This window comes from Gorilla gorilla, chromosome 13 (genome assembly GCF_029281585.2).
Source record: "Gorilla gorilla gorilla isolate KB3781 chromosome 13, NHGRI_mGorGor1-v2.1_pri, whole genome shotgun sequence".
NCBI classification, from domain to species: Eukaryota; Metazoa; Chordata; class Mammalia; order Primates; family Hominidae; genus Gorilla; species Gorilla gorilla.
Genome location: NC_073237.2, coordinates 60797576 through 60813702, shown reverse-complemented (window position 1 = coordinate 60813702; position 16127 = coordinate 60797576). Strand labels below are relative to the sequence as shown.

The 16127-nt window shown below is 40.7% G+C and overlaps 1 protein-coding gene across 4 annotated transcripts in view; it reads right to left on the bottom strand.

Moving 5' to 3' along the window:
* Window positions 1-1614: 1614 nt before the first annotated feature.
* GLIS3 (GLIS family zinc finger 3) overlaps window positions 1615-16127 on the bottom strand; it is a 548502-nt gene continuing 533989 nt past the window's right edge. For all 4 annotated transcript variants that reach the window (XM_031014823.3, XM_031014825.3, XM_055350626.2 and 1 more), the window contains 2 exons: window positions 6747-6929; window positions 1615-5877 (listed from right to left, as the gene is read on the bottom strand). In XM_031014823.3, coding sequence (XP_030870683.3) covers window positions 5741-5877; window positions 6747-6929 — 320 coding nt within the window. In that variant the 3' untranslated portion in view covers window positions 1615-5740. The remainder of the gene's footprint in view (window positions 5878-6746; window positions 6930-16127) is intronic.

The window sequence follows — 16127 nt, the reverse complement described above, 5'->3', positions numbered from 1 at the left end:
AATCCTGCCTGCTGCCTTTTTAGTTGAGTTTTGTTTTGGTACAGCCTGTTGAGAAATTTTTAAACTTTCGTATAGAGTTGAAAAAAATCAAAAGAATATTTCACAAATATCTGAAAATTAGATGAAATTCAAATCTGTTTGTAAATAAAGTTTTATTGGAACACAGCCACATCCATTTGTTTGCATAATATCTACGGCTGTTCTTGAACTACCGTGGCAGAGTTGAGTAGCTGAGACACAAGACCACATAGCCCCCAAAGCCTGAAATGTGTACTATCTGGCCCTTTGCAGAAAAAGTTTGCAGAGCCCTCAAATAAGAAATGTAAGAGTTGCCTCTCGCTATTATTTGAACTAAAAACTATAAGATATATATGCAGTTAACGAATCATAAGTCAAACACTTGTATAAGCTAACACTTGAGTCAAGAAATAAAACATTGTCCATCAATCAGCACCCAGAAGTCTTCCATGTGTTCTTTCTCCTCCACCAGAGCTATGAGCCTTTGTGACATTTTCCTTGCTGTTCTTTGTACTTCTACCACCTAAACTCTGTGTTTTGCCTGTTTTCAAACTGTATATAAACAGAATAACACTGTATATTTGCCTTTGCATCTGTTTCTTTCTCTCAAATTTGTGAGACTCAGCTCTGAGTTGTGTGTGGCTGTCGTCCTGTCATTTCCTCTGTTGTCACTTCCATGGCATTTTACTGTTACTTAGGCAAGCTTCATTTGTTCATTTTACTGTTAGTGGACAGTTGGATCATTTCTCGTTTGGGGCTGTGGTGAATAACACTGCCATAAACATCTCGTACTTGAGCCATCATTGATTTAAGAGTCTTTCGAAAGTAGTGGAATTGCTGGGCTGTAGGGTATGCGGACTTTCAACTCTACCACGTGATGCCAATTTTTTCTTGGAAGAGGCTGGACAAAATCACATTCCCACCAGCCACCTCCTTTTAGGAAGCTGAGGAGCTCTTTGTGTGTTATCAGCACTATTTCTACCTAAACAACCCTGGACCTAATGGTGCCTGCTCTCTGACCTTGAGGGACCAGACAAGGTTCATGGGACCATCATCCCTTCCAGTTTGTATCTTCTCTTAAAACAATTCTCAAGTCTTAAAAAAAAAGCAAGAAAACAGTCAACTTTCTAAGATTGGTCCTTGAGATGTGATCTCTTTTGGATTCACATGCTTGGCTAGCAGGTAAACCAGATGTGAGAATATTTTAACACATCCCCCCATAGATGGGAGCTGAGGAAGAAAGCTCATCACAGCCAATGGGACAGGTGGTATTCTAAAGCGTGCACAGTGGACAGGATGAGGAAACCAGGGAAATGGTACCTGCCCCTTTCTGCAGGGAATCAGATTATATGATCAGGGCATCAGCTCATGGGAAGCTGATGCTTGTGTCTTTCTCTGAAGGGTTTGGGAAAACAGGGCTGAAAAGACCCCCTCCTCCAACTGTCAGCTTGCTGAAACCCCAGCACTGGGAGTACCAAGCACTAGAGGCATTTCTGAAGCATGATGTAGCGCTACTTTGAAAAGGCACAAATAAACCCCAAATCCTAGCACACATTTATCCGGTTTGTGAAGCGGATTAATAGAATAACCAATAAAACATGTATAAAAGCTTTAATTAAATCTGATGAAATAAAACTTCATGTTTTATTTATGGACACTCCCAACATGTAAAGGATTCAGGGAGACATTCATTTTTACTGCCATTTCCTCCTCATATCTATAATTAAATCCAGGCTACAGCTCTGGCCCAAAGCAATGCGGCATTTTAAAGCCGGACTTGAACATTCCCTCCCGCATCATCTGCCTTTAATTATAATTACCATTCCCAGTATGTAAGAGGCTGATGGTAAAACAAAACAAACAAACAAACAATGATGGTTGCCATTGTGTTTTAAACCGACAGGATGAAGGAGGATTTTAGGCAGGAGGGCATCTCCTCTATTTCCAGTTTTATTCTGTACCAAGTGCACAATCCCTTCATTTTACTTTTGACATAAAAAAAGGACTTCATGAACAAGACAAAATAACTTATGATTATATGAAACATAACTGTGACAAATCACAAAACTATACATATTAATAGAAAAAAGTGTACCTAATTCTTTAAAAGATTTATGACAATAAGCACCAGATGTGCCTCTAGAGTAAAATCGGCCCCATATCCAGTATGATATATGCAGTTCATTTCTCTACGTGAGTGTATATAACTATGTACAAAAGTCTGTGTGATTTATGGAAAACAGATTTCCACTTTTTTCCCCCAAAGTGCTTTATGTCAGCAACATTACACAGGATACTTTGCTGTCTGTACAAAATAAATCTCTTTTTACACTCACTATTTCTCCAATGAGTGCTTTTTTTTTTTTTGCTTCATCTGTTGCAAAAAAAAAAAAAAAAAGTAACCGCAGAAATTCCACACCACTAACAAAAAGTGCTATTTAAAAATGCTTCTATAAAATGACATGGCCAAGACAGTCAAATAAAATACCAAATAATTAAATTGAACATGTAGAGTTACTATTTCCAATACTTCAAGGCAACTGGAAAGTCAAGGTTCTCAGATGAGGGAGTTGAATTTATCCTTGCTCAAAATTGGTTTTAGGGTGCTACTGTGCTTGACGGCTGGTAACTTAGAAACAACTGAACAAAGCCAACACTCTTATCAGTGGTAACTCTGCTGTGATCTACTAAAGACCTTTTTTTTCTTCTTATTTTATGATCGCTTATGTAATTTGAGGGCGACATGGGTAATGGGAGATACCCCACAGGACCAGTAAATATTTAAGTAATATTTAGCAGCTGATCAGAGGCTAAATTACAACTGACATTTTGATGCAGTTTCGTTAGGGAATTAAGACAATGCAGCCAATGAAATGTCTCTAGGCAGACTGATTTTTTTTTTTTAATGCAATAGGATAATTGTCTTTGCGCTGTGTGTTTTCACAAGCACTAGTTTTGTGTTTTCTGTTTTTAAGGGGAATGACAATCTCTGTTTGGATATTTATGAAAATGGTTACATATCAAGACTTAAAAAGACCAGGACATGAAAAGGAATGATTTTTTTGAAGTTTCCACTTGTACTGCTGCAAAAATGATGAAAGTATATATAAATCTTCTGCAGTGTGAAAGTAAGCAAGGGACAAATTTTAAGGTCAGGAAAGACTCTCGAATCTAAGCATAGTGTGTGTAGTCTGGAAGGCATCTGAACGTGTCCTATCCTGAGGCCGCAATCTCAAGCCTGCAGCTATCAGGAAAGACCCACGGTGCAGGAAGCAGGGCTGCACTGGGTCCTGCAGCCAGCATGCTCTCTCTGAGATAAAATGTCCCTCTGGGGCTCCACATTGATTTCCTGCTGAGGAAGGAGGGCTGCAGGTGCCTCTATTGCTTACGCCCTCTTTAGAGTCCCTCTTGCCCCTGTGAGGTAAGAAAGGGGCAGGGTTACTGTGAGAGGCCACAGGAAGACTGGAGCCTGGTTCACAAGCAGCTCCTCTCAAAGAGGGAGGTGATGTCCATGATTTCTAAAGTTGAGCTTCTGTTTTGTCCTCCTTCCCCCTTTCTATTTTAAATTACATAAAGCCAAAAGGCAGGGCTGACAATGTCAACTGCAATAACAACCTTGCCTTTTCATCTTTTTTCTCATTGTACAAATGAAATGAAATGTATTTTGAGTTCCTTGTAAAGGCTTCCATATTTAAGTATGAATAGATGGTTTCTCTGAAGATAGAGTTTTTTTCTTTCCAGAGTATGACAAAGGACGCATGAGGGATGCTACTAGCTGTGAGCATGCATATGTTAGGCCACTTGCTTAGGCCAAGTGACACGACCCACAAAGTCTGCAAGAAGGGTGGTACTTTACAAGCAGCCTTGGAGTTCACTTGTAAAGGAAGCCTGGTGTGCATCTTTTGTAAAGCAGAGCAGGTTTTTGTAAAGTGGCTAACTCATCTCTTTTGCAGACTTTGACGTCTACATGAAAGCTTTTCTTAGAATACAGCCCACTACTCAGAGAGACTAGATTGACCAAGTGCACTGTGAAAACAAAACCCACACTTGGTTCTTCATTCACCTCATTCTACTGCATGTTGGAATGAACTCTGGAATCAGGTAGAATACTTCCGATTGTGGGACTGTGGAGGGAGACTGGAAGGACCTGTCAGTATACAAACTGTCACAGAATCCCATCTAACATCAAGCTGTTTTAGTTGTCTTGTTGAAGACTGTAATGATCTCAGTTTGACAAATGGCATTGTTTCACTTTTGTTCAGAAAAACATTTTTAAAAAGTGAGAAAAAATACTTGAAATATGATAGTACCAGAATGTTAGAACTTACTGTGTCTTTGGGACTGGCCAATTTTTATAGCTGATGCCCTAGGACTTAGGGTCTGTAATAGCTATGTAGAGGTGTCACAGAAAATGACTTCCTATTTAGGCTTGATATTTTTGATCAAGTGCTATGTGAAAATTCCAGGCCTTCAAACTGGAACTCAGAAAAAGAATTGCCTCTTTCTGTAGACTTTTCGAGAACTGTCACCTCTACCTTCCCAAGATGATCAGACAATGGCGGCTGGTGGGGATATCTGAACCACAGTCAGGAAGAGGGTAAGAGGGATGCAAAAAGAGGGTGGAGAGAAGTGTAGGGAAGAGACAGACAGATGAGTGGATATCCTGAAAAATGTTAGTAAAATCTGAGCACTGGAAGTCAAGCATCACTAGGTTTGGTTTTCCAAGGGAAGCTGGCACACGACTCAGTCTGTCCCAGTTCTCACATCTGGCACTTCTCTGGGTGCAGCACCAGAGTGGAGGCAATGGGTAAACCAGTCAAACAACATTTTTCTTTGAAGAAAGTCTTTGAGGTGGAGTTACTAAACAGTCAACCCAGGAAGGTTCCAGCTACAGGACTGTTGGTGCAGGAGGTGCCCACTCCATTTCCCTCAGGTAACCTTTGCTAACTGCAAAACTAACATGCCAGAGGTGGGGCCAGGCAGAACCACAGCTGTGCAAAATGTCTATAGCTGGGGTGATTACAATAATAATGATTTCCATCCAAAGAACAGACCTTTACATTTTTTTTCATTTTAAAGTACGTATAAATAACTAAGTCTTTAAAATGCAAAAACAAGGATAGGCTGCTGGCATATAAAACCTTATTTTTCTATTGAAGAAACACTGAGAAGCAACTGGTTAGCATGTGGCTAAGAGAAAAGGGAAACCCAGGGAGTTTCTAAGAGTTGAGACCACACTATGCTTTGGACATGGATTTCCCTTGTTGTGCCTGGCTTTGCATCAGGAGCAGCAAGGGTGAGGATTAGGTGAGGCAGGTCACTATGCCTCTGGTAATTGAGGTCTTTTCCCCTGTTTGGAGTTTTCAGGTAGAGTCATCCCCAAACTACATTTTCACATGCACATCATTTCATTGGGGTCCTTTAAGGGTTGACAGCCAGGAAGTAACAGGTATCCAGTAGAGAGAGGCTCTAAATTCCCTTTGAAAAGACAGTCCTCCTGGTCACATAGTCCAGGAAAACCAGAAAGAAAAAGGAGCAACTGTAATGATTCCTGCAAAGCTAGCTCTGCCACTCAGTCCTGCCTTCTGAAAGAACATCAGTAACTCTGCAGATCCCGCTGATTGGGCTGACATCCTTCCTCAAGCAGTCTGTGAGAGTACGAAAACAAAAGGTGGCAAGCAACATCAAGGTCCTGGGTGTGCAGGAGTGGCCAAGAGAGCTTTTAGCCTTCGGTGTAGACAGAGGAGAGCTGGCTGGGACAGCGGTCCACGGTGCTGATCTGCAAGAAGGTAGCATCTTCAGCCCCGCTGCGGAGAGACTCCCCAAAGAGGCTCGAGGAACTTGAAGGTAAATCATACACTGGAAGAGAAAGAACACAGTTAAGTCAGTAACTCCTGCCCCATGCCACGCCCACTGGAAATGCACTACAGTAATGCAGCTCACCAAGTGAGGACTGGGGGCTAAGGAGGCAACCACACCAGCCTGGGCCCTATAGTGAGTCTCTGTTTCCAGCGACCTTAGTGAGGGAAGAGGCTGACTTGCAGGCAGCTGGCTAAAATATGACCACACAAAAGACAGGCTGAGAAGAAGTAAAAGAAAAGTGTTCTAGGGAAGGCTGGGGGTGGCCTCATAAAGGAGGTGGTGTTAAAGTTGAGTCATAAAAGAGAATGGAATTCTCACAGATGAAGAAATAGAGAAAGAACATTCCAGAAGGAGGAAACAAAGAGCAAAGACAGAGAGGGAGAGGCATGTGGGGTCAAGGGTGCTGGCAAAGCTCAGAAGAAGAGCATGTAGGGAAAAATGTGTGTGGGCAGGTGTGCAGAGCTGGATCAGGCCTAACTTATGGGGGCTTTGAATGCCATGCTGGAGAGTCGAATTTATTCTCTATGCAATTGGAAACTATTTAATACATTTGAGCAGAAAAGAGGCATATTTTATCCTTCATTTTGGGGAGGCAATGTTCATGGTAGTATGGAGGGCAGAATGGTGAAGATGAGGAATCAGGTCAGGGAGACTTACTGGAAGGTTATGGCCATAGTCTGGGAGAGACATGATGGCTCCTGCACCAGGGTGGTGGAAGAAGAGGGGCTGAAGGAGGGCTGGAGAGGAAGGTGAAGATGAGAGACATTTCAGGGGTCATTCAACAGGATTTGATGCGGTCATGTGCAGCCCACCTGGTCTCTCCTGTCAGTTGACAGGATTTTCTAAGTCACAGACAACCAACACACCTGTAATGCCCGAGTGAGTCGAGAAGGCTCTGTGGAAAACATCAAAACCGGCCTGGCCCATGGATGTAGGGACCAGGCAGTCCTCAAACGAAGGCACCACACTGCAGGAGCTGACGGGCGGCACAATTCTCTGGGAATCGGGGTAATGTGGGGGACAGAACTTCTGCAGCTGCCCATAAAATCCTGAAACGCAAGCATGGCATTGAGCACAAGTTCCTTTGGGCACAAGTTCCACAGATCATTCCAACCCAGCTAGAACCTCACTCAGCCTGGCTTCATATGACAAATGTCTTTAACTCTTAAGGTCACCTGTAAAATCTTCCAAGCAAACATTTGGAATGCACTGTTGGGCTGAAGCTCTTCTACCTTAGAGGGATTTCCAAGCTTGTTAGTGTGTAATATTTTTATTATGTGCTTTAGTATCTGAAGTGGGAAGGCTTCTTACCTTCCCTAGACTCTCTGAAGAGTCCTGGACATTGAAGGCCTGACCTTCAGGGGAGGTTCCTACCCTAGACTCTCCCGTCGGCATTTAAATGCATCTTCTTTAACTTCCTTTATCCTATATTTTCTTCTGTTTTCACACTGGTTAAAATCTTGCAGAATGCTCTTAAAAAGGCCCGCTTAAAAATGCATCCATCTATCTGTCTTTCCAATAGAGAAATACATGCACATTTAGATCTTATTATCCTGGCTAGGTAGACAGTGTTCCATAGTTGGATGTACTTAACTATTTCTATTGTTGATCTTTGCAGTAAATGGAAAAAGTGGAAGTGAATAATGTTATGAAACTGTTAGAAAATAAAACACAAAACTCCAAAAAAGAAAAAATATGAGAAAAGAGTAATATTTGAAAATAATCATCAACCTTTTGATAATCTTATTTCATCTATTCCTTCCAATTTTTTTTCCATTCAGTGTAGTTTTCCTTGGGGTCCCATGTGGTTCTTTTCTATGATCCTCCACTCCTTTCATGATGGCTTACTTTTTTCTTCTTTCTCCTTGCCTCATAATACATTTAAGTCAACAGATTATTTTCTTGGAGTATAATATGCTTTTGAAAATATAATAATGAAATCTTAGTTACATACATTATTGGAGGGAGAGTTGTGGCTCTGCTGTTAACTCTCTACATTTCATTGTGTCTGTCTCCTCAACTGTAAAATGTGAATGTCATTGTGTACTTCACTGGGCTATTGTGAAGATTAAGTGAGTCATTGGATAAGGAAGTCCATCTGTAACGTTTTAAAGCACTTTATAAGTGTCAGTTATTATTGATATCACTATTCTGGTTTTGATGGAAAAAAAGGGATTAATAGAGGAAGTACCCCAGGATTTCTTCCACAAACACTAAATAATGGAGAATGCAGAACAAACCCATGGACTTTGGACCCTTACTCCTGTGTGCCTTCCTCTACTAGAACTGCCTCTTCTTGAGATTGGAAGGCTTCATCCCTTATTAAAGAAATGAACCACCTATCAAAAGAGAGGGAAGGTGCTATTTAAGTTTCTTCTTAGCTCTCTTTAAGTAAAACCAGGGTGAACTGATACATCCAACCTACTATGCTCTCAACCCTTCTCATTTCCCATTAGGACCCACAATGTAGCCTGTGTAACTGCTCAGATCACCCTTGCTGGGACACTGGGAGGCCTATTCTGTGGTTGTTGTGAATATTGCCAAAGAATGTGTGCTTAACCGTCCATAAAGATACATACTGGCCCTCTAGGAGTCTATGATCCAAGATCAAATGCAGATTTATGGACAGGTCACATTCATAGTAGAAAACAAAATAATATCCTTTATAAGCAGACTAGAGTGCACTTTATATAGAATCAACAGAAAAATCCACATACGGTTTGGAAGAAGATTAAATGCTTGTTATTAGTATAGACTAGGAAAATACCTAAGGAAATTCCATGTCAAGCCAGAAGAAGAAAGAATGGAAAGCTATTGTCTTTTTTCCTTTTGATGCCCAAAGGCATGGTTTCAATAGACAGGCAGGCAAAGAACCCAAACAGACCACTTATAAATACTCATATAATTGATCATCCAATATGAGCAAACTGTAAACTCTCAAGCCCACAAAGAAATACAAATCAAAACAATGATAAAATGTCACATTCTACCTATCACATTCGCAAAGATTTCTAAAAATCATTCTCAACACTGAAGTGTGAATGAAGAAGGCATTTCTATGTAATGTTGTAGACATTGCAAGAGAGTACAAGCCTTTTGGAAAACAGTTTGACAACCTGTATCTAGAACCCTAAAAGTGTTCAGGCTATTGGATTAAGGAAACACACTTCTGATAAAGTATCCTGAAAATATATTCTGAAGAACATTAAGAAATTCTGCACAGGGACAGTGATTGCAGCACTAGTGATCAAAACAGAAAACTGAAGAGCCAAAATGGCCAACCATAAGAGAATGTCTAAGCAAACAGTGGTACATTTATGTGATGGGAATTTTAAATAGGTATTAAAACAATATTTATAATAAGCTTTTAACAACATGGAAAGACCATCATAAGGTTCATGTTTCAAAAAGCAAGATATAAAATTGAATACAAAGCCTAGGATCAGTTGTATGGATGCCTATGTTACAGAATAAAGATGGCAAGTTACCATATCTATAGCTGTCTTTGGGTATTTTTTTTTTTTGCCTGTATATTTTTTCTGAATTTTAGCAATAGTGAAGAGCAAGTACTCTGGATCCTGGGGTTCAAATCCTAGCTCAACTACTTACCAACTGTGTAGTCTTGGCAAATTACTTAGCTTCTTGGTGCCTCAGTTTTCCAATTTTTAAAATCAGGTTAATAATAGTAATTACATCATACTGAGTTATAAAGATTAAATGAGTTAATACTTACATATTATACAATTTTATAATTAGCATTTATATAATATATAATTTAATAATATAAATTACATGGTATATATGTTTGCTAAATAAAAAATAAAATTATTTTATAATGACAATGTATTTCTTAAAAATAAAAGTTTGAGGGGAATAAAATTTCCAAAAAGAACAAGTAAGTTATTTAACAATAACCAATGTAAGAAAGGACAAAGCAGCAGGTGTGTGGCACACGCCCTGTTCCTAGGTGGAATCTTCAACAGTTTTGGCCTTTTGAAGACCTGAGCTATATACCTCTTCTTGCTCATGGCTCCTCAATCCTGCACCAATTGACACACAGACTAATTTCTTCATTTACCCTATTGGGGGCTCCAAACAGCAACATGTCTGAGTGGTTTGAGGGAACCTGGAATGTGGAGATGTATGGTTTCGGTAGTTCCTTGGACTGATCTTGACTTTGATACCTGGAGGCCAGGCACAGGCAAATATGGCAGTATCATCAGGAGGAAAACGTTAGCATAAACCGCCATGGTTGGTCTACTAGAATGTAATCTCTCCTGAGCAAAATAGACAATATTTGCTATCTATATCTTTATGCAAACTGTCCTCATATTTGTCACCCATAAATTTCCTGATAGCACTCCTCAGTGTAATATCAACCTTCCAAGAAAAGATTTTTTCACTAAACTCCCACAACTTCACAAATAGGGACATTAATCATTCAGGGACAATGATAGAGACTTTCACTGGCCTTTCATGAAAACCAATTTATTCACCCTGTCCTATCTTCTCTCCTCTTACTAAGAGGGAACAGAAGTGTCACATGCTTTAGTCTATATTCAAGTGTTGTGATATATGAGAGTATAAAAGGTTTGTGATGTGGCAAAATACACCTAGAAAAGTTAAATATCAAATCCAACATTCTGGGCTTCATCTCCTAGTCTGGATCTGAGCGAGGAGGACAGAGTAGACTCTAATTCCTGCCTGTGGGTGTCTTGGCTGACACAGGAAACTGTCAAAACCAGAATGGCCCCACAAGCATGTTTTATCACTCTAACAGCCAACTCAAGAAAAGAAAATCCTCTTTATTAAATCTCTCCCTCCAAGTAGCCAGTTACTAGAGATGCCAAATACACTGGTGTGGATGGTTGTGGTTACTCAAAGAGTTTTCACATATTCTCTTCCCAGCGCTATTTTCACAAACCAACAATTTTTTAAAAATTCCGTTAGGGTCTTGCCACACACAAATCCAGAGAAGGCCTAACTCATTTTCTGATGAATGGCTCCTGTATTCCAGCGGTTGGATTTCACGTAGCAAATTTGGAAAGAACACTACTTCTCGGACCCAAAGCAAAATGAGGCAAGATGTTAACACATTTTGTGGGCATAAAACCTGAGAGTGGTGGCAAGGTCAGCCAATCTGTCCATCATTCAATAGTGGCTATCAAGTGCTGGTTAGGGTGCTATTGCCGAAACCAAAGAAATGTAAGATATCATCCTTGTCTTTGAGGATTGATAATATAGCTGGAGTGAGAACACATGCGTTTATAATAGCATAAGAACATACATATAAATGTAAGTTGGCAATAAATGTTAGTTGTTATTATACATTTAATTTCAGAATCACCCCTCTACTTTAAAAGTTATTTTGCCTTCAAGAATGGAGGAGGGGAGGAACCTGCAGATAAATGTATTCTACCTAAACTGCAGTTCCCAAAGTTCAAGGAGAATCATTCCTCCTCCTCTCAGTTTTGGGAAGTTTTTTTTCCCCCTGCTAAAAACAAACTTGTTCTATTTATAAGAATATTTGAGGCTAATTATAAACTAGAAAATGCAGACTAGTATAAACAAAGAAGGCAAAAATTATTTTTTATTTCCACGATTCAGAAATGGCCAGCTATATACCCACAAAACTGAAATGTTTTATACATTTATCTTCTGTTTTTGCCTCTAATATCATGCATGAGTTTCTTCACATTCATTCATTCTTAGAAGGCTTTTTCTTTTTCTTTTAGTCACGGAGTCACTAGTTTCTCTGTGATGACAGATTAAAGAGTTCACGGTCCCTTTTGCTAATGATGATAAAGCAGCCCCATGAAGCTTTGGATTTCCTTTCCAAACTAGAAAGGGAGTGGGGAAGGTTAGAGGAGAAAGGAATTACATGAGTAAATATGATAATAGAAGGATACCCTCTAGGGCCATGCTGTTCAAGAGAACTTTCCATGATGATGAAAATGCTCTTTATCTGTGCTGTCCAATACAGTAGCTACATGTGGTTATTACATCTTTGAAATGTGGCTAGTGTGACTGAAGAACTGACTTTTAAATTTTATTGAATTTTAATTAATTCAAATTTAAATAGCCACTCATGGCTATTGTACCTGACAGCACAGCTCTAGGGCAATCTGAATTCCCAGGTCTAGCCAACTTTGTTTCAAGAGTATTTCAAATTAAATTCTAGAAAGAAAAACACATGACCCACCCCAAGTTCAAATAAAGCAACATGAATAATCTTAGGCTCCTGGCCTTCAAGATAGAAAGTATATTTGATTTTTTAATACATCTATCTTTTCCTTGCAAATTTGCCACTTCAATCTTTGTGGAAGGAACCAGAATATAAATACATTAATAAGTAAAGAATGGTCCCTCAACTCCCAACCCCTCAAGAAGCTGAGGAATGTTTTAGGCTAAACTGCCAGGGCACTCCAACCCTCCTAGAGGTATTATGTTCCCTTCTGGAAGCAGCAGCAGAAGAAAGAAATGTGTCACCCACTTTCTTCACTTTAGATTGCAGGCCTAGCTCTCCATGCGCACCAGGGTGGTGATGTGCCCTTGTGGGTCTCCATTTATCCTACCATATGATGGTGGAGTGTCAACACAGAAGGCTCTAGCCAACTGTTGAGGAACATGGATGGTGATTAATACCATCAGCCTACACCTCGTCAAAGGGATAAGTCATGATCTGTGTACTTGGTAGGTTTGTTTATGCAGCAGATGGCCTTGCAAAACAAAATGCTTGTTTTCCTTTACAGAGAGGCTGGGGAACCACCACCAAACTGTGGGCACTAGGAAAAGTGCTACATGGACAACACTCAGAATCGAGACAGCCCCTTCCCTGCAGTAGGCTCAGACTGGACCATGATGACAACTCATAGGTCCAGAAGGTCCACATATGACAATAGGAACCCCTCAAAAACATCAGGAAGGTTCCCCAGAATTTCCCCCTCCAGAGTGTGACCTAATCAGCCTTGGCAGGATCCTCTAGGAGACTCCTTGGAAACAATGCTGGGTGTTCCAAGACCCCTTGATATGTCAGATGGGAAAACCCTTTAACTCCATGTGATGCAGACTGTATCAATTCAGGGATCCAGACCAAGTGCTATAATTTTTCAGCCACTACCCAAATCTCAGGAGTCATCTATTGTTTGACTTTTCAGAAGAAACAGTGACTAATGTGTGTGCTTGCCTTTGCTGCAATCATTGTAATTTAGCAAAATGAGGGTGTTAACAGTATCTACTTGTAATCACAAAGACTAAAGAGGATTAACAGAGACCATCCAATGTAAAGTGTTGGGCATGTGCCTGACACACAGTTCACACCCTATAACTGTTACTTTTTTCTTTTTCTATTCTTCTAATAACATAAGCATTTCAATTTCTATGCTTTCATTTACTTGACAACTATTCACTAAGCACTTATTCAAGTGTTGGGGATATAGTGGTAAATAAATCACACTCCATGCCTTTTTGGAGCCTGCATTTTAGTGAGAAAGACAGACAAACATATAAATGAGAAATCAAGTAACATAATTTCATACTACATATTACAATAGAAAGAAAATTTTCTTTACGGGATACATAGAGATGTAATTCTCTTTTCCGGAATGCATTCAACATAGGAAGAATGAAAAGGAACAAATAAGGAAGTTTTGACTGTGGTTCCCTTTGTTTGGCCCTGTCTGCTGATGGCAGGTATAGTCAGGAGGCCACCCCACCGCTCTGCTGAGAACCAGCCCTGGCAGAGCAGATTTCCTGCCGTTGGTGCTAAGCAGTTTGTGCCTGGGTAGAAGAATAAGCAGATATCAGCGGCAGAGGCAGAGTTGGCAGCCCCTCAGTTTCTTGGTCGTATGGCTGTTTGCTAGCCAAGTGGAAGGAAGGATGTATATTTATGAGCTTTACAGCTCTAATTATTTTTCCGCAGAGACTATAATTTTGTGGGTTACTACTTTAGGAAGTGTAGCGATTTTGGCCCCAGTCATATGGTGGCTGCATATGCAGGGACATGAAGAAGCTAAATGATGAATGGGTGGACTCAAACCAGGACCCCAAGGACAGCGACACAGAAGATGCATGACCCCACTCTCCTTTGCCTTCGGATTTCTTCTTTTCCAGCACTCCATGGCTCTTTGTGGATTCCCCTACTCTTCTGGGGCCCTTGGCCTACCACCTTTGAATACTTCCCATAAACCAAGTCCAGGGAAAGAAAAGAGGAAAAGATGGTACAAAACCAGTGAAGCCCCTAGGGCAACTCGCTCCTTGGTTTAGGGACAGTGGTGGTATCCCCTAAGACCCAGCAAGACAAGAGCCATATGCTGATGGCCACACCTGGGTTGCTGTTTCCCCCAAATACTAGTGGCTCCACACTTCCACAGCCAACTGCCAACATCTCACCACCGCTCACCACCATCCCCTTCCATACTTCTGCTGTTCGTCGTCTTCTTCCTCGCTGTGACCCTATGTTAAAGGACAATCTCAGCATTCTGCTTGTTAGTTAAGCCAGAGCAAATGAAGGACAACAATCCTGGATCTGGATCTGGAGGACCCCAGCCTAATGTGCAAGTCTAGAAGTTCTGGTCACCTGGAAAAGAATTCACCCTATGCCTCTGGGCTGCTTTACAAGTTGGAATATTCCCACAGAATAAGGATATTGTTGCTCAATCCACTTCAGGGTCACCAAGTCTCATATGTCACATCCACTGTAACCAAAGGCACTGACCTACGACAGGTCTGAAAAGGTTGCTATTTTCAAGAAGCAGTGACTTGCACCACATAAGGCCCTTCATACTACTAAGACGAATTGGAGCATCTTTGGTTACACACCTATTATAATGGTGAAAACTGAAACCAGTGATAACACCAAATGCTGGCAAGGATGTGGAGCGATGGGAACTCTCTTTCATTGCAAAATGGTACAGCCACTTTAGAAGACAGGTTGGCAGTATCTTGCAAAACTAAACATATGCTTACCATAGGATTCAGCAATTGTGTCCTCTTGTATTTACCCAAAGGGCTGGAAAACTTATGTCCATACAAATCCCTGTACATGGATGTTTATAGTAGCATTATTCATCACTGCCAAAATTTGGAAGCAACCGAGATTTCCTTCAGTAGGCAAACGAATAAATAAACTGCAGTACATGCAGGCAATGGAATATTATTCAGCACTAAAAATAAATGACCTATTAAGCCATGAAAAGACATGGAGGGAATTTCAATTTAAATGCATATTGCTAAGTGAAAGAAGCCAATCTGAAAAGGCTACATACTGCATGACTCCAACTATACAACATTCTGGAAAAGGCAAAACTATAGAGACGGTATAAGTCCGTGGTTTCCACAGGTTGGGGGGAGGGAAGGATGAGCACAGAGGTAGCGAAGCTATTCCGTATGATGCTACTATGGTGGATAGATGCCATTATACATTTGTTAAAAGTCATAGGCTGTACAAGAGTGACCCCTAATATCAGCTATGGACTTTGAGTGAAACTGATGTGTCACTGTAGGTTTACTGATTGTAACAAATGCACCACTCTGGTGTGGTATGTTGGTAGTGGGAGAGATTGTGTGTGGAGGGGGTTGGGGGAGGAGGGTGTATGGGAACTCCCTGCACTTTCCACTACATTTTTCTGTGAACCCAAAACTGCTCTGAAATAGTCTATTAAATGGGTGGGCATGTATCTCTGTATTATATGCCTTCCCCACCAAAATATGTATTCCATGAAGGCAGACACCTTGTCCAGTTTGTTAATTATTGTATCCATAGCACTAAGACTAGTACCTGGCATGTAGTAAGCATTCAGTATGTATTTGTTGACTGAATAAATGTAAGGAAATCTTAGTTACTTTAATAAGAATTAAAATACAGGCCTTTTACTGATGTGATATCTTTCTTCTTTCCATACACCCCAGTACTTAAGAGAGACCTACAGTCCTCAGCTCTCTGTGGGACTGGCTCATCCCTGGCCAACCCACACTTTCTTCCTGCTGAGAAGATTCTTTGGTTTCACTTAGCCTTGGAGTGCAAAGTCAGAGGGTAGAATAAAGGAAGGTTTGCTGAATCCAGGGATTCTGCTTCCTGGTGAATGGAATGGGCATGGGAAAGCAGATGACAAAGACAACAGCAAGTATAAGAAGAATCCCTGCTAAAAATACACTTCCACGCAGCCTAGGAGTGGGAGGTTTACTTGGGTCAGTTAGGTGCTTCCCAGGGATTCAAACACTCCCTGTCCAGGTTAAAGCTCTCAATC